General features: G+C 39.9%; 2 protein-coding genes and 1 long non-coding RNA gene across 4 annotated transcripts in view; all 3 read left to right on the forward strand.

The window, feature by feature from the left end:
- LOC110040959 (zinc finger C3H1 domain-containing protein-like) overlaps positions 1-13,461 on the forward strand; it is a 29,846-nt gene extending 16,385 nt beyond the window's left edge. For both annotated transcript variants that reach the window (XM_020746222.2, XM_020746224.2), the window contains exons 13-26: positions 127-631; positions 1,158-1,619; positions 2,313-2,587; positions 2,882-3,433; positions 3,748-3,955; positions 4,597-5,149; positions 5,428-5,732; positions 6,177-6,433; positions 7,012-7,282; positions 7,380-7,480; positions 8,871-8,972; positions 9,243-9,282; positions 9,548-9,610; positions 9,796-13,461. In XM_020746222.2, coding sequence (XP_020601881.2) covers positions 127-631; positions 1,158-1,619; positions 2,313-2,587; positions 2,882-3,433; positions 3,748-3,955; positions 4,597-5,149; positions 5,428-5,732; positions 6,177-6,433; positions 7,012-7,282; positions 7,380-7,480; positions 8,871-8,972; positions 9,243-9,282; positions 9,548-9,610; positions 9,796-9,915 — 3,814 coding nt within the window. In that variant the 3' untranslated portion in view covers positions 9,916-13,461. The remainder of the gene's footprint in view (positions 1-126; positions 632-1,157; positions 1,620-2,312; positions 2,588-2,881; positions 3,434-3,747; positions 3,956-4,596; positions 5,150-5,427; positions 5,733-6,176; positions 6,434-7,011; positions 7,283-7,379; positions 7,481-8,870; positions 8,973-9,242; positions 9,283-9,547; positions 9,611-9,795) is intronic.
- A 1,748-nt stretch (positions 13,462-15,209) lies between these two features.
- Positions 15,210-17,996, forward strand: LOC110040976 (QRFP-like peptide receptor). The gene has a single exon (XM_020746248.2). It carries the CDS (start codon positions 16,417-16,419, stop codon positions 17,497-17,499), a length of 1,083 nt encoding a protein of 360 aa, XP_020601907.1. The 5' UTR covers positions 15,210-16,416; the 3' UTR covers positions 17,500-17,996.
- A 2,292-nt stretch (positions 17,997-20,288) lies between these two features.
- On the forward strand, positions 20,289-22,514 carry LOC149118680 (uncharacterized). The gene is made up of 2 exons (XR_016201208.1): positions 20,289-20,503; positions 22,299-22,514. It is a non-coding gene; the product is annotated as an uncharacterized LOC149118680 (long non-coding RNA).
- Positions 22,515-22,725: the final 211 nt, after the last annotated feature.

A 22,725-nucleotide genomic window follows, 5' to 3' on the forward strand; every position in this document is an offset into this window, starting at 1 on the left:
TTTAGGGACACAAGCTGGTGTCCACTTAACAGAGGGGGTCCGCTTAATACAGGTTTAATACAGGTTTAATACAGGTTTAATACAGGTTTCACTGTACATGCATGTGCTTTTCTTTTCTTGATTTAGGAAAGTCATTGAGAAAGACAAAGGCATCCTGAATAAAATGGTGACAGAATTGATTGACAAAAAGCGATCCCTTGCAGCCCAGGAAGAAATTGTGCGCAAACTTCAACGGGAACTTGAAGCTGCACAGAAAGTTACCCTAGCCAACAGAATGCTTGTAAGCAGGCTACAAAGTAAGACAAAGCTGGTAAAGGAGAGAATCGGGGACAAGCAGCTGGCAGCAAGTAATTTTGAAGAGGAGCTTTTAAGAGCTAAAAGTATTATTTCGGCAGTGAAAAGAAAAATGCCTATTGCAGGCAATACAGGATCTGGAAGAAACAGTCCTCAAGTCGAATCATCGGCTAGTGTCAGTTATGAAAACCAGAAGTTTACAATCACTTTTTCCACTGCTCAGGAAATTAAAAACTCACTAGATGCAAAGCTCAACAAACTATCCTCTTCGACAAAGCTGGAAAACAGAGAGAAAAGGAAACTGGAGGGTGCCAGTGAGTCTTCATCAGAAGAAACTGTAAGTTTCTTAGTTTCTTGACCTGTCATTTATTGCTAATATCGTTCACTTTAAGGTTAACTATGTGACACTGAAGATATAAGCTATGTCATGCATGTATAAAATTATTTGAACTGCATAGGAAGGAACAAAGCAGAAAGAAATGATCATCAGAAGTTATCCTCTCACAAGGGATGCCGTCATCCAGGAATTGCCATTTTCAGGAGGTGCCTCTTTTAAGAGGTGCCTTCTTACATGTGGCTTTTAGGAAGTGTCCACCTCAGAAGTGATTGGTTTCAAGGTTTTCTTTGTAGGGGACGTCCTTTTCCAGCAGGTGGCTGTTGTTATAGGTCCTGCTGCTTGGAGTTGCTCCACTGTTGACATTATATTTTAACAACCCTCTGCTCTTCCAGTCTTCTAGGGGGAAACGTGTCACTTCAAATTGATACACATAACTGTACTTCTAAGTGTTCTGAGAGAACTCCATACAGTTACTGTACTGCCAGTCAAAAAAAAATTATTACAAAGCCTTGTCATTTTTCACTAGGTGGCCAAAAAACAAAAAGGTGTTGCTCAGGGAAGCCCAGTTTCATCAGCACCCAGCACTCCGAGGAAGTCCGCCACAGCTGAACGTATCGCTCAAGAAAAAGCCAGGCTTAAAAAACTGGAGCATGAGCTGTCAGAAAAGCTAAGGTTATATTCACACAGTAGACAGGAGGATGAAGGGAAAAGCCATTCTTCAGTGTCACCAAAGAAACCATCACAAAATAACAAAGACATTTTTGATGTCACTGGAACTGAAATAGAGGAAAAACAGCCTGGTCCAGATGCTGCAATTAGTGATAATTCAACTCACGCTTTATCAGAAAGACAGGATGTGGATTCAGAGCAGAGTAATCAGTTGTTAGAAAGACAGGGAGCAGTTGTCTCAACTAAAGATAGTGAAAGTGCAGAGGCAATGGAGTTAAACATCAATGCCCAGCAAATGGAACGTATCAGAAAATTGCAGGTGAGTGTCCCAATGTATACCAACTGTAAAAGCCAAAGCTACATGTACCAGGAGTTGTATTTGCACCCAAGTTGTCTATGTTGTATTATATATACAGTGGAACCCTGTTAATCGGGTCACCAACAGGTCACTGAAAGCTGGCTGCACATGGGGTTCTTGGAATAAGAGAATGACTGACTGAGCTTTTGTTTGGGCTAGAATAAAGTGGCCACAAAAATGAGGTGGCTGCTAACATCCTCTCCAGGGGAAGTAGACTGAATTTCTCCTAGATACTTCATGCTATGGAACCAGAGATGAGTGTTGGCCTGATTGACCACCAGGCTGGAGTGCATGATAGAAAAAAAATCTTATTCAAACAGAGAAAAACAATAACCAATTTTAGTCTATACTGTGGAAAAACAGTGTACATGTATCATTCTACTACTCCCCAGCTGAAAAATGCAAAACATAATTATAGGTACACCCCTTACCTTTGTTTCCCTCCTTCTCTACCTTCTTTAATTGGAATTGTTGGCAGGAACTGATTTAGTCTCTGCAAGAAACATACATTCCTAGATACGGACAACTGTAATACTAGACACCATTTTGGGGAAAGTGGAGGAGAGGAATTACCAGCCTGAGGGCTATTTTGGGAAGCCTATCACTTCTATTTGAAAAAACAATTTGCTAATTTATTTGCACAACTATTCTTAGGCTGAGAAGGAAAAGAAAGTTCCCCAGTTTTCTGCCTCCGATCTTGATGACATCCCATTAACAGCTCATCAGCGCTCTACACTTTGTGTTTGCTTGCCCTTTGGCTGTGAGCTTAAAAGCGTTGTGACAGACCAAGACGCTGGCGGCCTGTGTGGAGAGGAACACAAAGGCACCGGAACTGTAACAAGAGTGATCACCAGAGGAGATGGTGATGAAGTTTTGTTATGTCCTTTGGAAAAGTACCAGAGTCAGCTATTACACTTGAAATCTTACAGGTAAAAATGTAACTGTAAAATGTAGTGTTATTGGACCAAGACAGAGTCAAGGTCCATGAACCCCCCAAAAGTAGTCCCTATCCAGCCATCTTGACCTAACAAGCTTGGTCAATAAAGGATTTATTTGTTATATGGAATAAAGAATGCCCCCAGAAAATGATCTTTGCTCTTGGTACACAGTGCGTAATGCCTGCTCAGTTAGCCAATCACAGTGCAGGATTTGGTTCATTTTGCCCACTCACGGAGCTATTAATCATAGAATAAAGAAAATTAAAGCAGCATGTTGTTTTGCAGATTGAGCCCATATTTCAGAATCCAAGGTGGATATTCTCTAACATCTCTCACATTCTCAAACAAACTGAATCCTCTCTGGCCTTTGTGCAACTTTGACCTGCAAGGCAAGTGTAATGATGAGGACTGTAAATTCCAACACGTCATTACATGTAAGCTTTCTCAGGAAGAAATGCTCCAGGATCTGGCCGCATACGACCCAAACCTCACAGTGGATTGTAAAGACTTGAAGGAAGTGCATGAGCATGTGGAATGTTTCACAAAGGCTTTTACAAAACAGTACCAAGGCAAGATGTCATGGGATGAACTTTGTATATTACTGGTTAATGAAGTTAGAAAGCACAGGAAAGGGAGTGGACCTTTTAATGTTTCTCTTCAACCTCGAGCCTGGCAGTTGCCACAGACAGAAAAGAGACAAGTAGAATACATGGAGGATGACAGTGCAGATGACATAGGCAAGGGGATTGTTTTCTCTAGGAAAGATCAGTTGTATGATGCAGTTTCACAACCAAGAGAGGCTGTGAGAAATCAAACAAGGCCTGCTGGTGAAGAAAGGTGAGATAAATGTCCTGCCTTGATGGTCTAGACATACATACGCATGCAGCAGTCGTGTCTGCTTTTTGTAATACGTAGTACTTACAACAATTCAGCGTAAATCATTACACTTACAATGTAGTTAATACTCTTCAACATGATATTTGCAAATACCAAAGGAGTGGAAATACTTTAGTTGCTTTATGCTACAGAGTTCTGCCACAAGCTCTGGCTGTATGCGTTACTTGGTCAGATGCAGACTTCACCTTAATCTCCTTATCTTGGCAGACATTGTACATGCTGAGTGTAATGCTCTATGCTTTCCTTTTTTACAGTCAAGAAATACGCTACTTTTTGGAAGAGTACAATAACATTGAAGCTCTTGAAACATCACTGGAAGATTCTCCTGGTGACATAGCTTTGTGGACCAAGCTAGCTAGGTTAAAACTTCATCAAAACAGTGATGATACCCATGCTGAGAACAATATTAGGCAGGCACTCAGCACACTTGCAAGGGGATTAGAAGAGAATGCACAGTCAGAGGTGTGTTGATGAGTAGTAAATAGATGTATGCCACATTTGGATATGTTATAACAGCTATAATATGTCAAATGGATTCTATGTGAACTCTGATTGGCTAAGAAACCATGTTATTTAAATTCACCATGTTAAAAAGAGTTGAAATCTAGGTTGCTTGTGGGACATAACCGGGGCCATTAGAGTTCTCATCTTTTGTTTTGTCCCTAGAGGTAAATAATTGTTTTTCACACATATAAACCATTTAATAAAGTGTGTAAAGAGGCTAAAACTATGGACTATTTTGTCAATGAAATAGCTGATACACTGTCTTTTATCATTTACACAACTTAATGGAGGTGTCATAAGGTCAAAATTGTTTGACCATGGCCAGTTAAGACCGGTACCAAGTATTTCAGTTTAGCGAGAATTGAACTTGATCTGGTGGAAGCTCGTGGATGTCCCAGGCACCTAACCTCCATTTTGAGAATCAGTTGTGAACTTTGGGTTTACTTTTATACCACAACCACTTTTGCCATCATTCTGAGGGGAGAGGGGTGGGGTGGGGAAGGGAGGAGTAACCATGTGCATGCTGTGCCTGATTGTTACATAAAGTGAATGGTGATGGTTTTCTTGATGGTTTTCTTGATGTTTTTTTTTTTGTACAGGAATTGTGGTTAGAGTACTTGGAGCTGTATTCCTCACAGAGCAACAGAGATGAGCTCAGAGAGATCTGTGACCAAGCTGTGGAATTTTCACCAACCTACAGTGTTTGGTGGAAGTACCTGGAGTATTCACAGACATACCATGACAAGAGGACAGTTTGTTTACGTTTAATTTCCTTCCTCACAGGGAACCCAGGAGATGCAGGAGAATTTCACTCCCACTGTATTCTTGAAACACTGCTTTATCTTGTACAACTAGAACTTTATTCTGGACATTACAAGTCAGCGCTGGCTGTGTTTAAGGCAGCTATAGCTAAGAAACCCAGCAGTTGCAAAGAGGTCCCGGAATTGTCCAACCATCTGTTGCCTTCTGACTTTTGTTTGGCCTGGTTGGCATATATCCACGTCTTTGAGTTTCACCGACTTCCTGCTGCTTGGTTTGATCCCCGGCATGGCAAGCCGTCTAGGATGGTCACAAAAGAAGACTTTGTGTTTCCATGGAAACCATCTCAACAATCTAGAGCTCCTGGGGAGAAGCTGCTGGTAATGTTTCAAGGTAAAGATACCGCTTTGCATTCCCTATCATTTTTAGTTGCCTTGCGTGAAGAATTAACAGTGACTGTGACAACCTCATTTTTTTGGCCCAAATTAAAGCCCATTTGTTCAGTGTGGCCAATTTGATCGTTTTCTTTCCTGGAACCTCTTGACATGATCTCATTTCAGTGCTCTAATGGTTGCATTATAGAGCTGGTAAGTGGTTCCACTCTAAGAACAACACCCAAACATGTCATATTGGGATTAATTGACTAAGAGTTATCTTTCTCCTCGAATCAGATGCATTAAAAGCTTGCAGTGTCCTAGCAAAATCTTCCTCGGACAAACCCAGTATTTGCCTTCCATTGTACAAGAACCTCATCGCCCTGGAGAGAGCTTACGGCAGAATCGACTCTGCCAGAGGAATCAGTCGCCATCTACTGAAGGACAATTCCTCAGCGGTAGTACTGTGGCTGTGTCTAGCAGCCCTTGAAGACTCCACAGAGAAGAGCAGAGAAGCAGAGCAGGTGTACCTAGAAGCACTAGACAAGTGCAAGGGTCATGCCGAGTTATCGTACAGTGCGGCGCGGTTTTATCTGGAGCAGGTTAGTCTTCAGTTACGATCCTGTGGATATTTATTATGAATTGAATACTTTGAGTACAGTGCATGTGGTAAAGTACAATAGGCAAAAGTGATTGTGTTTTATTAGTGTCATGAAGCTTTGCTGCTGTGTCTTCTATGTATTGGTGACTGTATTGGTCCCTAGCTCCACGATAGGTTTGATAGCTTTTTTTTGGTTTCAACATTCTAATCACACTGAGTCTCAGAGTCAATCTCAAACTTGAAAACAGTAAAAAACGACCTATCATAAGTGAGTATTGTTAGAACAACGAACCAAAAGGTTGATTAATTTAGGTTGCTAGTTAAAAAGTGTGTTTCATTCCAAACTCCAAGAAGTGTCAATATTCAAAATCATTTTACCTGGGCATTATCAGATATAGTCTTTGTTTCTTATTAACCTTACGAAGTGCTTGTGCCTTTCCAACAGAACGAAACTGAGAAAGCAGTGTCAGTTCTTGTGAAATGTGTTCGTCACAAGTTCGCAGCAGTGAATGCACCACAGGACAGTCAAACACACAGCTTGGCCACTGTCTCTTCAGATGACCAAAGTGCCGATCCTGTGGCACTGTATCGCAGGCTGCTGTCACAGCCACTCCCATATGACTACAAGTGCCCTCCTCTGATGCCAGGTGTTAACTCACAGAGCCTGGGTCGAGAGAAGCTCTTTCTCTGGTTGTCTTACTGGTATGGGCTAATACATATGGGTTATTCACCAAGCGTGAGGTCAAGATGGCTGGGTATTGCATTTGGCCAAGTTCTTTTTTTGCGTGTTTATGGACCAAGACAGAGTCAAGGGTCATAAACTAGCAGAAACAAGAACAAGCCCAGTTTCAGCCATCTTGACTGAACAAGCTTGGTCAGTAGAGAATTTATTATAAGTCTTTCCGGGAAATTTTTTTCTCGGGATACAGCAGGTAGTCCTGAGTTTGCAAATAGCGCCATCTTGCCCACTCGGGTAACCAATAACAGCGTAGGATTTGGTTCATCTTGCCTGCTCACGGAGCTAGCAATATAATAAGTGAATTTACACTGTATTTAGCAACAGCATTCTTCTTGTTCTATAGCATGCAGCGAGTATGAAAAGTGTGCTCTATCCCTTTACTTTTATTTGCTGTTGTATGGAGAGCTGTTGCTTGTTTTACTTCAAAACCTGGCTTCGTGTGAGTCACTCGTGAGACTTGCGTTAGTTTAAGCCAGTCTTGAGAACATCTTGTAGGTAGCTTCTTGATTTCAGTTCCTGTGTTGCTTGGTTTTTTTTTTAGCTTGTTACTGGAGATATCACCGCCAGCCACCTCCATGTGGGACAGTCTGTCCGCAGTGTCAGCATTTGAGACAGCTGTGCATAGTCCTCTGGAGAGACAAGACATACAAACGCTGTGGACTGAATACCTATTCTACCAGAGATCAAAAGTCTTGCAAAGCACGCAGTCCATGGATGAGTTAATAAACAGGTGTTTAATGTCGGTCAGCACACACAGCTCCTTGCCTCATTCTTCAAGCGCTGTTTGGCAGGATTACAGATTTCACAATCAGGTGAGTCGTTTTCTCCTAGGGTTTTTTTATATCACTTCAGTGGCATGCGTGGCGATTAAAGGAATGCTCATTCTCTTGGAGTGATATATCTTTGCAGATCATCAGTATATCGTTAAGCTGCCATCCACAGTCATCGTGGTCATCTGTCTTTAAAACTTACTTGAGGCTTTTTCCTGGGAGTGTCAGCTTAGCATTGCGGTACGTTAGTTATAATAGAGAGTTGTAAATAAAAACAAGATAATACAAATCACTTTATTTGATGAAGTGTTGAAGTGTTCAGCACCACTGTACTAATAGACCTTTTTCGACTGGGCGGTTTGTTGCCCCATTTCAAACCATGTGATGATACTCTTGAGAATTCTTCCATATGAACAAATAATTTTTAGATGGATAAAAGAACAATTCTCTAGATAATATCACGTGGTCTGTAATGGGAAAACAAACCGCCCGAGCGAAAAAGGTCTATTGGGGACACTGAAATAAACAAACAAAAATTGCAAATTGATCGTAAACTTGTTAAAAATCCCAACTGGTTGGAGGCTGACTAGTTGGCTATTTACAAAAAGTGAAGGAGTTGAATCTGGGACCACCTAACACTATTTCATCTATAGTAGCATGGAGGAGGATTTGAACTTGAACACTAGGTTACGCCGCCTTCTGTTATTTCTTGAGGAGACGCCTTTCACTTTCAAAGCAGGCATTTCCAATGTCGTTGCTTTCCGTTAAAAATGACTTTTTCAGGATTTCGAACATAGTCCAGTGTTTCAGCCAGAAAATTTTACTTGAGGGCCAAAGTGGCCCCTCAACATCTTTTTTTGGGGCCAATTTTTTAGGAAAGGGGCCAATAAACTGAAAGCTAGAGGGAAAAAATGCATCAGGGTACCAAGGAAAATAAAGTTTATTAGGATCTATGATAAAATTTAATAGTAAGTGCTTTTTGAAGTGTTTCTACTCAATAAAGTTTCTTTTGAATCAGATACTAGTATCAAGGATCCGTGCATTACAAGAGAACAATCCTTAGGCATACATGATGCAGTCAATGATCAAGCGTTTGCAATGCATTATAGGGCGATTTCAAACACGGTCAGCCATTTGGAAGTTTTCCGATGTGAGAAGAATCAATACAGCAAAGCAAAAGGACGGATTAACTTCTCTTCTTATGTTGAATGTTTTAGAAGCAAAAGAACGACATAATGTGTGACAAAATAACCGTTACTGATCGTCAACACAGAGAAATGTAGTCACCATTATGCCGTATTATGGCGACTAACCCAGAATTTTTGGTCGCCGAGGATGAAATGTTAGTTGCATTGGCGACCGTAGCGATCACAATTTCGAGTCCTGGGATGGCTTTTGAAATATTATGCCTGTGTTAAGCCTGCAGTCTTGTAAAACAAAAGGGCCAAATTGGCCCTTTTTTCGTTTTTCTGGGGGCCATCTCTGATTGCAACGCGGGATTCCCGCAATGGTGCGCTCTGGCCGAAACACTGATAGTCTATATGTTCTACCCTCTTGTAGTAAGATTTGAAACTGGTAGCTTACTTGCCGCCATTTGTAATATTTAACTGAGTAATTTGTTTCTCTGCAGGGCTTGCAAACACGAGATGGAGAAGAAAAACCTCGATCAAGCCAAGAGGATCAGTGCTCATTTCCTTTCGGAAAATCCCTACAGTATTAGCATGTGGAAAGTGTACCATTCACCGACTCTGTACATGTTGCATATTGAACTAATTAATGACAGGTTAAGCCTCTTGATGAAATAATAACATGGCATTTGCAAAGAATACCTAAGGCTCCTTTGATTAAACATTTCTAGGTAACATGGGAAAGGCAGCATGTTTCCTTTCTCACTAAACGTATCTTTAAATTAAGAACCATTTTAATTCTCTCATCAATCACAGATTTAAATGACTGTCTTCCCCTTGTCTTGTATTTTTTCCTCTGCTTTTCTTCACAACAGGGCCATTTCTATCGAGCTGCAGAGAAACTGTGTCAAGGAGGTTAGCCTCTTTTTATTCTTATACTCTCGATGTTTAATTTGGGGCGTTCAACAGGTGTTGTATGAGTATATTTGTAGTACAACATCAAGTACGCGCATGGTCGCATTTCCTGACCCCTCAGTTCTTGTTGTGATGCCTGTTGCTAGGTAACGTGACGTGTTCTGATGGTGACAAGCTAACGCCACACTTTTTCCTCGGGACTGATTTATGGAGTGATTTACGTGATGTTTCAGGGTTTAGTTGTTTGATCATCTCTGTTTCTTAGGCACGCAAGATGTACCAACAGGCCACCGAGATTTTACCATTCGCCGCAACTCTTTGGAAAGATGTAAAGTTCAACGACATTCGTTTTCAACCTTTGCTCTTTTATGTTTTTGTTTGTTTGTTTTTGTTTTGATTTCTTTTCCTTTTTCCTCTTTGTCTTTGTGGCTGTTCTCATTGTTTATGTGCTTTCCTTTGTATGTATTCTTATTTTTGAATTCAGGTTTTCATTTTCTCTTTTCGTGTTCACAGTTTTTGATGTTCGAGCTTGCTCGGAGTGGCAATGGCCGTGCTGTTCAAGAGATTCTGGTTAATAGTCGGCATATAGGTGTCGAACTCGAGGAATTTTTGAACACTCTCTTGGGCAAATGAGAGTGTTCTAATCATGCGAACGCAATCGTTGCCAGACTTAACTGTTTTGAAAGGTACGATTGCGAAAATTGCCTTGCTCAAAGCTTGTGAGCGGGACATACACAGGACTCTGTGTAAATGAACTTTTGGTCTCAAAAAAAAATGTTTGGTTACAGTTAACTCCAGCTTGGCAAGGTAGGCGTTATTTTAAATGCACTATCCGTCCATAGCGAAGGAAGCTACTTATTTATAGACTGCTTCAAGGGTTTTTGTGTTGATTAGGATAACAATGATGGGCCGGACAATCCCAAATTGATAGTAAGTTACTTGAGTGAAAATTAGTTTTCGCTGCAATGTCGCATTTTTCATAAATTGTTTGGCTTCCACCGGTTTTTTAAAGTTTTCTTACCTGTGCATATATACTGTAGTATTTTTCTTACAAAATGAGACTGTCGCCTGTACGAAACGATTGGTGCAAACACTAGTGATTTAAATTCTTATGACAAACTTCAGTTGTTTGTCAGCAGTATATGAATTGATTATTTTTGATGGCTATTCCCAAGAGGTATATTGCTATAATTTATTAAAGAAAACAGGAATAGATTGTTTTATTGTTCTGGTATTTTGATTTATTCAGTACATTGTATTCGTTTGTTCATCTGTGCTCTGTTTGTATGTCTTGCGTGTTACGTTGGTATGTCTCGGTTTCAAGGCAGTAGCTGGCTGGGGTTGTAGTTCAACTACGAGGGTACTCGTTAAATAAGTAGCCGGCCGAATGGTTCGCTTCCTACCGGTTCAGTTTCTCCTGTTGTGTTCTTTAATTGACAAAATTATTATTAATGTCTTTTTTGGCTGTTGTTTATGCTGCTTGGTGTGTATTTAGGTCTTTTGGTTGTTTGTATTTTTGAAGTGCTATTCAATGAATAGCTCTAGTGAGTACATAACACTTTATGTGAGTTCCTTTTGTTTGTTTATTTTGTTCTTCATTCAGAATACCTCTTAATGCTTACGTAAGCACTATAAATCCCCATTTCCCATTTAACGAGTACAGTCTGTACGTGGAAAATGCAAGTAGAAGTAGAGATTCTACAGTCGGTAGTCAGTCTAGCAGTCAGTCAAACAGTCGTTTAATAGTCAGTCAGTTAGTCATCAGACAGTCAGACAGTCAGTCAGTGAGTTACTCAGTCAGTCACTCAGTCAGTCAAACAGTCATTTAATAGTCAGTTAGTTAGTCATCAGACAATCACTCTGAGTCACTCAGTCGTCACTCAGTCAGTCAGTCAGCAAACAGTCATTCGCTCAGTCAGTCAAACAGTCATTTAATAGTCAGTCAGTTAGTCTTCGATAGTCAGTCAGTCAGTCAGTCGTCATTGATTCAGTCAGTCAGTTATCTGTCAGTCAGTCAGTCAGTCAGTCAGTCAGTCAATCAGTCAGTCAGTCAGCCAGCCAGCCAGCCAGCCAGTCAGTCAGTCAGTCGTCACTCAGTCACTCAGTCACTCAGTCACTCAATCACTCAGTCACTCAGTCACTCAGTCACTCAGTCAGCTTACAGTCAATGAACCAGCCAGTCAGTCAGTCAGTCAGTCAGTCAGTCAGTCAGTCAGTCAATCGGTCGGTCGGTCAGTCAGTCAGTCAGTCAGTCAGTCAGTCAGTTAGTCAGTCGTCAGGCAGGCGGTCAGACAGCAGTCAGTCTGTGACTTGGGAAGTTCGTACAAGCATTGCAATCTTATTTGGTTCATCGTCATCATCTTTGTCATCTTCGTCATTATCAAAGACCTCATGCTCTCTATAACCACTGTGAACGGTTTAATACATAACAACTTTCTATATAAACCATTGTCTTCCTTTCAGTGTCTGGTAAAATTATATTGTCTGTGTCTCTTAGACGTGGAGAATTCTGTCGCTGAGTAAAATTAGGTGTCTTTAATATTTTGTTCATTCTTCAGTACCTTAACTGCTGTCTTTGACCGTAACTTGTTCTCATTACATACACATTTCTTCTTTGTTTTTGTTAAAAAAATACACATTCTGTTTTCATTATTTCCTCTTAGAGAAAAAATACACATTCATTCTATCTGCCTGACACTTTCTATCCTTTCACCTGATCCTTCATTTTCAAGAGAGCAAGTTGTGTAAGTCCGAGCGTGGGAGAGAATGAAGAAGGGAGTGAAATTATTGGGTGGGTGGGTGGGTTGGTTTTTTGTTGCTCTACTTATTTCCTCAGGTGTAGGCCTCTTAATAGTACAGCGAGGACAAGAAGTCAGTCAATTTTACAAGAATTAGCCTGCATGCACTGTACACAGTGTATGGCTGAAAGGCTGGAAATATGAACAGCGATACTATACGTGAGAAAACAAGACTGGATGACAGAGAAATAAAACCACGCGTTCGCTACCCTTGAGGGTAGAAACGTGCTCAGAAGAGTTCAGATAAAGACCTGTTTGTTCCTGAGGTTGAAGAAGACACTTGGGAACTTAGTGATCCCATACATGGCTGTGTTTTTCCAAGGGTACTGTTGTAATGTTTGTAAGTAGGACGAACGAACGAAAAACTTTTACGTTGCCCTGAGAAACCATGACTGTATGTTGTCGTATTCTAGTTTGTATTAAGCTGGTGAAGATTTTGGTAGGAACGAGAATTTGTAGAGAGGTTTTCTTGCGGCGGCTACCGTAGAACGTTTGTAATTTAATACAGAACTAATTTGACTCAAAAGATGTCATAAAGCACTAATTAGAATTTCAGGAAAGTGAAACTTATTGGCAGGTGCGAAGCAAGTCGTAATTGCTTTTGTTTTGCATTTGTGTGGAGAACTCTCCCTGATTTGTTAGTTCCTGAATTACACATTTGCAGTTTCCACTGAAAAAGATTTGAATCTTTGCCAGCTTCCTAAGCCTGTGTCGAGTAAACTGATGTATAGATGGTTTAGTGATTTTTCATTGAGTAGCCAGTTCCCCAATTTGATCCTAAGTTCATCTAGCCAAGGGAATTGTCTCAGTCTTGCTGTTTAGTGATAGTAACTGGACCGAGTGGAGTTCAATGCAGGGAGTAATCGTGCGAGCAATTTTAAAATCGGCCTAGCGCTGCGCGCTCGTCTTGAAATTACGAAAACGATTGCCCCATTGCACGACACGTGGTCTAATTGCTAATTAAACGAATCAATAACAATTTTCAGGTCAAATAATTTCTTAATTGATGAAACAATCAATATGATGATCCCCTGCTGGCGCGTCTCGTGGAGGGAATTGGCCGGTGAGGCGTGTCCAATTACAGATATCCAATGACGCAATGTTGTCATTGGATACCTTTAATTGGACACCCACGTGATCGCGCACCAACCACGTGACAAATAGGCGCGTAGCGAACCAACTAGAATCGAGAATTTTGTTATAGATACGATTACACCTGCACTCACCTTCTGTCTGCGGTGATGTGTCTTTCTGATGACATTTGTGTCTTAAACGAAGTTCAACTCCTAGTCCTATCTTATCAGTTGTAGTCATAAAGAAATGCCCGTGTCAAGTGTGGTACTATTTAAAATGATTTTCATTAAAATGTGGCTTAATGAAATCTGACTGTTTGTTATTTTCTGCGCCTATGAACTGCACTGTAAATAGGCTTCGTAGGGGAGCGGGAAAATGATTGGCAAACCTCTTGACAGGCAACTTGTGAACAAATACCTCCCTCTGACCCACCAGGATTGCCCGATATCGTCAGATATGAACGTGTAAAGCAGTGATCTTGAGAGGATTCCACTTGCCTGTTGACATTTATTTCGTTAGTATCAGTAAAAGGTCAGGGGAAAATTATTAGCCTACTTGAACAGCGTTTTTTATCTCCTATTTATCAGGAAAAAACCTTTCTATATTTCTGATTGCTTATAGTTTGAAACAGTAGTTGTTCAAGCAATTAAACAAAAGCATTCTTCAAAAAGAACGCGAAACACCCAATAAGAAAAACGCGTTTGGCCCTAATTAAAGCACGTCATTACTAACAAGCCGAAAAATAAGAGATGCGACTGGGGTACGAGTCAACTGCTCGCCGCCTGTACACATAGAAGTCAGAGACGCTGGGCGCAAGCATTTCTCGACAAAGCTGCCGCTTATATATGAGGAAGTTCTACACTTTCAGGTGAAACAGGGGATAGGACAGTTGTCTGAAGAGTTACGTTTTGCGTGTACCCCGCATATGCAAAGAAAATATGACAATTGCTACCATGGTTCGTCTCTGACGTTATATTTTTGTGTTTGACCGCTGTAAAGATGGATCCACGATTTTCCAGTCTGTTTCAGGCTCTCGGCTAGCAGCCTGACGATCGAAAACGCGGGCGGGCGACGAGCGGGATCCGGGAGAGAAAAGGATACTTCGCTTTTTTCGATCGTCCCCACTTACCGAAAGCCCGGGAGTTTTCGGACATGAGTGGCGATCAGCCGCTGCTCGCAGATAAGCCCGTTGGGCGTGACTCATTAAGGGAGGCTTAATCTGCAGTGCAAGGGGGCGATAACGAGCGGAAAACTATTAAAAAATGAGTCTTAGTGATGGAACTGTTTGCATAATCATTTCCTATTAATAACTGTGAAACAATTTCCTGCAACAATAAAACACAAGCGCTGGGCGCTGGTCGAGCGCGAGCGGTGCCTTGTGTTACAAATCCATTATCAATGCGGGTATTCGTGATTGACAAGCTCTTGTCTATCGCTAATTTTCTAATCGGGTTATTTTGATTCTGTGAACCATGAAAACGCCCTCACGAGGGGTACATTCAACCCTATCTTTGGCTAGAAGTAACATCGAATTCGCTACCATTTAATTCTTCACTTACAATTAGCGAACAAAACGACTTCATTGGCTTCCCTGAAATTAAAAAACCTGCTATGCGGCGATTAGCAATGATATTTATCTTGTTGTACATTGCAGCCTTGATTAAATTCTGATCCAATCATTTCGTCCTATGCCGTCATTCCATGAAAGCGATGTTAGAATTTTCAAAAGATTTTAATCTAGGAACAAATAAGGTATTCTTTGTACAGTACACCGCCTTTGACGCAGAGTTCAGCTCTTATTATGAAAGGTGATAATACAAGACTTTTTACGCAATTAACTACATTCAATTGGCCAAAAGCGTGTTATTAAATCTGAATTTTTTTCTAATATTCCTTCAACGCGAGACAATTAGACGTAAATAGACAGTCTTGGGTTGAGATACTTAATCCGAGTTATTATTGAAGGTTTTTCCAAAGACAATCCGTGCTGCTCACACCTTTTAGAGTTGTTTTTAGAGTCAATATTTTGAAGCTTCCGCGGTTTTTTTTACCAATTCTCATAAGCGATTTCTGCCTTCTGTTTACTGATGCCACTTTCGTCACCCCAGTGTCAACAAAATACTTTACACAACCTTGTTTCTCATGGTGACTCATTCAAACAACTCCAGACAAACAAACCGAGTTCGGGTGGCTCCGATATTGAATTCAACTCTGTGCCTTTTGTACGCTTATTGCCTCATCGCCGGAGACATAAAATTGCTCTTGAAAGCTAAGTTTAAATCGTTAATAAGAGAGCGGAAAAGGAGTGAAACTTCTTTATGGAGTTTTCAATCGAAAAATGGTATGCTTGAATGTTGTGATAGTCAGCTCACTTTCAGAACCGGCTCTGAACCTGTTGTTGTTTTTATGACAAGCTTTGATTGCGTCCATTCAACTCAGTGCGGTGAATGTGGCTGTGCTACTGTCATTACGTTGCATTAGCCTGACAGATGAAAAGATACTTTATAGCTCAGAAAAGCAGAACATCCATCTAAAAGGCTAAAAGGTCATACGAACAAACACAGTAATCGTGTTAGAGGAATGCGTGCCACCACGTATCTGCTAGCAAGGCAAAGTACATCATCAACATGTTACATCCAGAAAGATGCACAATATGTGCGTATAATCAGAAAACGTCGTTTCTTTGAGAATATGTCAAGTCTAAGGATGCACGGCAGTCAAGTGGAACAATAGAAGCGATCTGCTGAATAACTTTGTGATAGCTTAGAAACAGTGCGTCGTGACAAGAAAACATTTCGATATCCGGATTTAGAAACTGGCTAGCGTAATAGATATTCAACAACTGGATTAAATTACCCACATCAAAGGCGAAAGGCCAAAGGAATTTATCAAGACAAGAGAACGGAACTGACGGAGTAGTTTAATTATCTAAATGGAAATGAATTTGGCGTGTCAAGCAGTATATTTGATTGACCGGTGTTTTTGAGTTGACGCAAACAGTGGGTTTCCAGAAGCTTATAGAACACTGTTTCGTTGATTGACTTCGAATTCACTCATCTAACACTGAGAGCGGATTTCGAGAGTGAAGGCGACAGGATTTCAAGCTTTAATTGGAAAGGAAAGTTTACAGACTTCAGAGAGTGCGACGGCAAAATCCACTTATCAACTACTTGCTAATAGAATTCAAAAAGGTACATCTTCATTGAAAGATTATTAGCACGAAAGGTGGACGAAACGTGGCAAGGTTTTCTGTCTACACGCAATGGCCACGAACGCAAATTTCAGTTCTGCATCACCGCAGTGCACACATGATCTCGATTCACCGACTGAGCAAGTTTTCAAGACTATTGCGTACTTCATCATCATGTTCGGTTCACTGATCGGTAACGTGTTGGTCATATGTGTCGTTATTATTAACAGGCAAATGCGAACTGTCACAAATTATCTCATAGTAAATATGGCCGTGGCAGACCTTCTGATTACAGCCTTTAGCATGCCAGTGACCATTAAACTGCTTGTGACAGGACACATGGATTGGTCAAACGGGGTATTCTCTGACATATTGTGCAAGATCATCCCATTTACCCAATACCTCTCGATAGCAAGCTCAGTTTTGACTTTGACAGCAATCGCTTTTGACCGATTTTTGGCTGTCGTGTTTCCTTTAAAGCGATACATGACTTTTCAGGTATCATATGGTATAATGGTAGTTGTATGGATCGTGAGCATCGCTGTTACTTCTCCATTTCTTTACGCTCAGAAAGTCATCATGATTAAGGGAGAATGGTTCTGCATGGAGATTTGGACTCCGGCTTTCACAGAAGAGGCATCTAAACACTTGACCATTGTTATCTTCGTCGTTTTTTACCTAGTTCCACTATTAACTATGTCACTACTGTATAGCTTTATCGTTCTCAAACTTTGGGTGAGAAAAGTTCCGGGTAATCAAACCGCCGAAAATCAACGACGCTCTGATAAATCGAAGAAGAAAGTTCTTATTATGCTGATGACAGTGGTGATTCTTTTTGCACTGTGTTGGCTGCCCGTGTACATTAGCCAGTTCATTTATTTCTTCGATAAAGAGAACTTTCCTTGCGGTCCTCCGGCGGTCCTCAGTTTCATGGGTTACTTTCTGGGTCATGCAAACAGCGCAATAAATCCCACTATATATGCGATATTTAATTCTAACTTTCGCAAAGGATTCAGAGACATTTTGCTGTGTCGTTGTCGTAGGAACAGGGTAGCTCCGCAGACCAATGTAGGGTCAGGAATTGGCCGAGATGGTACTTTTGGCGGGGTTGCCTTGACGCGCGTGCGTCCTCGCGCGCCCTCGAATTTACAATAGAGCTAAAGAGGGAAAAGAAACCAAGAGTAATGTATTATCGTTCCATAAAACGCAACATTTCAAAACTTTACACTGAAGGTTGTACGTTTTATTACACATCTCACAATATCATTAGATTGACTCGCTGTGAAATAAGTCCTTTAAAAAGCCTTTGCTGGCAGGTGTTATATTTTCCAACAGAAAACAATTAGCAATTTATAACAAGCTTGAAAAGATTGTATTGCACGCCCGATTTGTGTAAATCGCAACTGTACGACATGTAAACACAGTGTATTGAAAGCCGTGTCAAGCATTAGCAGTAAGTGATGAAAATGTTTTCAAATCCTCGCACGAAACCCAACGCCTCAGGCTAGGCGATCCATTTAAATGTTTATCTACCCCCTTCAGCCGTAAAAAAGTAATTGATTTTGAATTTCCGTTACTCCATGTTGTATACTCTGTAAACTTGTCAGTATTAAAAACGTAATAAAGTTTATCATCTTTATCGAAATAGAAAAGCTTATCCGATTTCTGACTACTATCTATCTAGGTAAATGCGAACTCTTTTGAGTAGAAGAGTCGACATTGTTCGATTTGATAACGTCCAGAAAACAACAAATAAATAATTTTTTTTTACACAACAGCTCTTCATTGTGTCGTGACGAACTTAAGTAAACACTGAAGTTACATTGTCTAAAATCGAAACTGTAATATCCTTTTCCTTGTTTTAAGATTGTCAAAACAATCACATCTTTTGATCGATGATCAGTACATCTAGATCTTTTTACTTTGTATCGCTAACTGACTTCACGATTAAGTAAGATAATGGCATGAATTGAAGAGAGTCGCTTTTACATTTTTAATTTTCTGTACGTGAAAAACGAAAACTTTCTTCAATTTCGCATTATAAAACATCCATTTACGATGAGGATATAGAGTTTAATTATCCATTTTTTTCACACGAGGTCTGGTGAACTAGAATAGACATTGTCAGTTAAATCTGAGTCTATATTTTTACCTTTCGTTTTTAAAGGCTCGCTTTATAAGACCAAGAATTGAACATGACAGCCTCAAACTCAAAATCAAAAGGCATCAATTTTAATTGAACACTGCCTTGCATGTCAGTTTCGTAGCACAAAACTGCCAACAAATCTAAGAGTTGAATGACGATTTTACCCAGACAAAAGTTTCCAATATAAAATACTTGTCAAAAATGTTTCAGGCACTGTCAGTCCAAAAATTGCTTTCATCTTCTCTTGTTATTTCTTCTGTCAATAGTCATTTTGAGCACACATATATATCACCCTGCTGTGAGAGATTGTTCAATACTTGTTGACTTTATTAGTTCACATGCATATTGTATGAGGTTCCATGTTTGGTTCTATTTCTCGCCACAGGCGTTATGAAACAAGCGGATGTACATCTTCCATTGTGCAAAGAACGAACTGTAAATAAAGGCATTTCTCTTAGATCTAATGAGTATACATTGCAAGAAAACAATCTTACTTCCTTTTTGATTGTTAGTCATTTCTTTTAGATTTAATGAGTATATATTGCAAGAAAACAATCTTATTTCGTTTTTGATTGTTAGTGAATAAAGAAGTATTAAAAGGTTCTTTGGATCCTTTTTCTCAGTTACAGGCTGCTGTTGTCAGCAGGATGCGTAAAAAAAAGCTGAAAAAGACATGCTGAAAGAAAAGAAGGGACTAGACTAGCAAACAGTTAGACAAGTACTCAAGCAGTGGAGCACTACTCAAGATAAAGCAATTAAACTATTATTTCGTAGTTTACTCGGACAGACATTGTTCAAACTGCATGTTTTATTATGTTTAATTTTCGCTCGGTTAGGAAAATTTGGCATGAGTTGTTCAGTAGTTGTTGTCCCTAGAAAATAAACACCTCTACAGAGTTTTTGCCAAAACAAATTTACTATCACAACACCAAAATCGTTGATTCACGTGCATCTCGGCAGGCTGCCTTCTCAAAATTCACTGCCTAATAGAAATGGCTTTCTTCGTCCGGTGCTGAACAAAAACACTACGGAGAACAAAATAACAGCTTCCGTTTTATGTTTAAGTGTGCCTGCAGGGCAGTGAGGTATTTCCTGAAGTGGGACACGTACAGTTTTTAATTTGCTGCTGAATAAGATCGGAAATGTCATACTAAAAAGATTTGACGTACTGCCGACTATAAACACTCTTAACACGACCAGTACTGTCGTAAATCATTATTTAAAAGGAGCCTATAACGTCTTTTTCATACTTTATATTGTGAAGACCACAGCAAAGGAGCACGTCTCTAGTTTTCGATCGTTCTTGGATATCGCGCAGCATGTCCAAGATGTGATAAAATTTGCAAATTAAGGCTGCAAGAAATAGCCTTATGATATTTATTTCAAAAAGCTGATTCATGTAACTTTCCAAAGTCAGTTAAACACAAATCTGATGAAAATAAACATTATGAACCGAAGTTCTTGACTCAAGCATTTGACTTTACATGCCTTCGATGCACATGTACATTTGCCCCCACAAAGGGCTACTAGGAGAAGTCGATGTTCACAAAATTGTTTCGGAGGTGGGATGGGGGAGAGTTTATTCCAACGTCCAACTATAGCCAAAGGGCCGAGAGGGGGCTTCGAAAGGGTGAATATATAGGACTAACCGTGAGAGCTTTCACTATAGTTTCTGGAAATAATACAAAACGCAAATGCCGCCATTGAAGGAACATGGTCGTGATCCCATCGGTCCAGCATTGTGAACATATCCTTCGGCAGCGCTAGCGATTCACTATATGATTGTTACAACCCAGGAGGGAGAGGTGAACACGTCAGATTTGGCTGACCCCAGGATCATGGCCATTATGACGTCACGGCTAAAGAAGCGCGCAAATGCAGAAAATTTTCGAAAATGGCGGCGTCACCTCTAGTTGATACATCTTTTTGAGGCGGATTTCTCCAATCATTCCAGCTTTAAGTGGTGTTGTATTTGGATTTCAAGGAATAATTATCATTTTTCTTTCTTGAGAGGCAAGTAGATTTTAATTATAGGTGAAAAATCTTGCATAAAGTGTATTTAAAGTGTTACAGTCATCGCTCTCCGGTGGAAATATGTGGTGCAAAATTTTGACCATTCGCCCTGTAAAATTGCCTTCTTTTACGTGATCGGTAACTTAAAGAAACGTGTAACGTGGTCACAGAAGAGCTTATATGTGTAGGAAAACATTGTAATTGAAGATGATTTTGAAGAATCGGTAGTAAAAATGATCAGTCCATTTGAGTATGAAATATCTGCGATCTTGTGCTCGGCACATATTCTGCAACAGGCCTAGCAAACAGAAATATCCACAATGATGGAATGAGAACTTTCACAAACAAGAACTTAGGTTTAATTATTTAAATAAGACTTAAAGCCTGCCTACTGCACAGCGGTGGTTAAAATACAGACAGAGGATAAAATGAATATGCAGACTACAGACTTTTTAAAAAATATCCCATATCCTTTTATAGAGAGCTAAGTGCTCCGGTTAGCCTGAAATATACAGCTCATGTTAGCCGGTGTAAGGTTAGCTGATTCTCTCTATAAATGAAAATGGGAATATGATATTCTTAAAAAGCCTGCAGTCTACATTTTACCCATGGTTTGCAGTCTAGCCTTGTAAGACTTTTCTTTAAACATATGGACATACAAGGCCCTCTCTCCTCTGCATAGGCCTCTTTCATGCTGCTTAGACCGTAGGCTGGTAGTTTCGAGTATATTCAATTTCCCATGGGGAGCTTCTGCGGAGGAGAGAGTATAAGGCCCCATTTATATGGTCTTGGGTACCGGAGACAACCCTATCAGACCCAACTTTAGCAAGTTTTTATCCCTCCAGGATTACTTAAGCCTTTTTTCATATTCCAGTGCTCAGTTATCATTCTTTTTTTGGCTTCCTTTCAGTCATTTGATCACTGCAGGGTTTTGTGAGTTAATTTTGATTTCTTTATACCATGAGTTGTCCCAGGTAGGCCAGTCATAGTATTTTGATGAAAAAAGGTTACCAGTCCTACCAGGGTTACCCTGGTTATGTTGCCAAGGGTGACTTGTGTTTCACTTTCTCAACAAAATGGTGAAAGTTAGCTCATCCAGGGTCACTCGGGCAAGGGCTTCCTTGGTTACCTAAGACCAAATAAGGGGCCTCACTGTCGGCTGGAATCATGTATGCTTATATAACAAAACTTGAGTTCCAAACTCTGGTCACCTTGAGTTCCTATTGCTGGATCTCATTATGTTTACAAAACTGGCACAGTTGATCAGCAATATTTAGGAATTTGAAGTTTGATTTATTTCAATTCCTAAACAATATTGTGACTTTTCTCTATTTAAGGATCCAAAAATGCTTTATGCAGAATGTTTGTTGTAGTTTGTTTGCCACGCTTCAGAAATTTTATTTTTCCTTTGTGCAGGTGAGGGTGCTGAAAAAATTTCTTTATGTGAATCTGAAGACTTCAATTCAATACATTGAAATGAGCTATTTCATGTTTTATAAATTATGATATTGGCTCCATGTACATTACCGCATTGTATCTGCTTGGATGGAACTTAAAAGGTGGATAGGGTTGGATTGCTTAATTGTGAGAGTTACTTATGTTAATCGTAAATACATATTGAGTTCCTGGTGTTAGATCTCATTAAGAAATTTATCTTTTAGTTTACATTTTCTGTTGAAAAGAGTTAGGGGCGATGTAAAAACCAAAGAGGGAAGGGAGGTGATATAAACATTTACTTCAATTTTTAACTGGTGATTATTAAGAGGAGTCTTATTTGATCTATTTTAAACCTTAGGCTACCATCCTCCACTACCTTTGCAAGACCATTCAAGCAGGTCCCATTTCTGGCAATACACACAACCACCATGGAAAGCTATCTATTTGTTGTCATTGTACTGTCAATTAAACATTTAAAACCCAATCTTGTGGGGGTTTTTTTTTGTTATTTGCTGAAAATGTACGCTTATCATTCTCTTGAAGCCGATAATAAACTCATCAATGCAAAAAGCAACAGGGAACCTGGGATGGATGGCGCTGGGGAGAAATCAGACTTTGGGTTCATGTTTACAAGTACAACCTCTGTGACACTTTTCTCTAGAATATTTCTTTGTAGGTCAGTTTAAACTTAATCTAAAATAATAGTTAAAGCTATCTTTATTTACATAAGATTTATGATGAAAATTAAAAGCATAAAGTATAAAGGAAATAACTGATTATCATTT

This window comes from Orbicella faveolata, unplaced genomic scaffold (genome assembly GCF_042242905.1).
Source record: "Orbicella faveolata isolate gen_17 unplaced genomic scaffold, um_ofav_v1 contig_1, whole genome shotgun sequence".
Classification (NCBI taxonomy): domain Eukaryota; kingdom Metazoa; phylum Cnidaria; class Anthozoa; order Scleractinia; family Merulinidae; genus Orbicella; species Orbicella faveolata.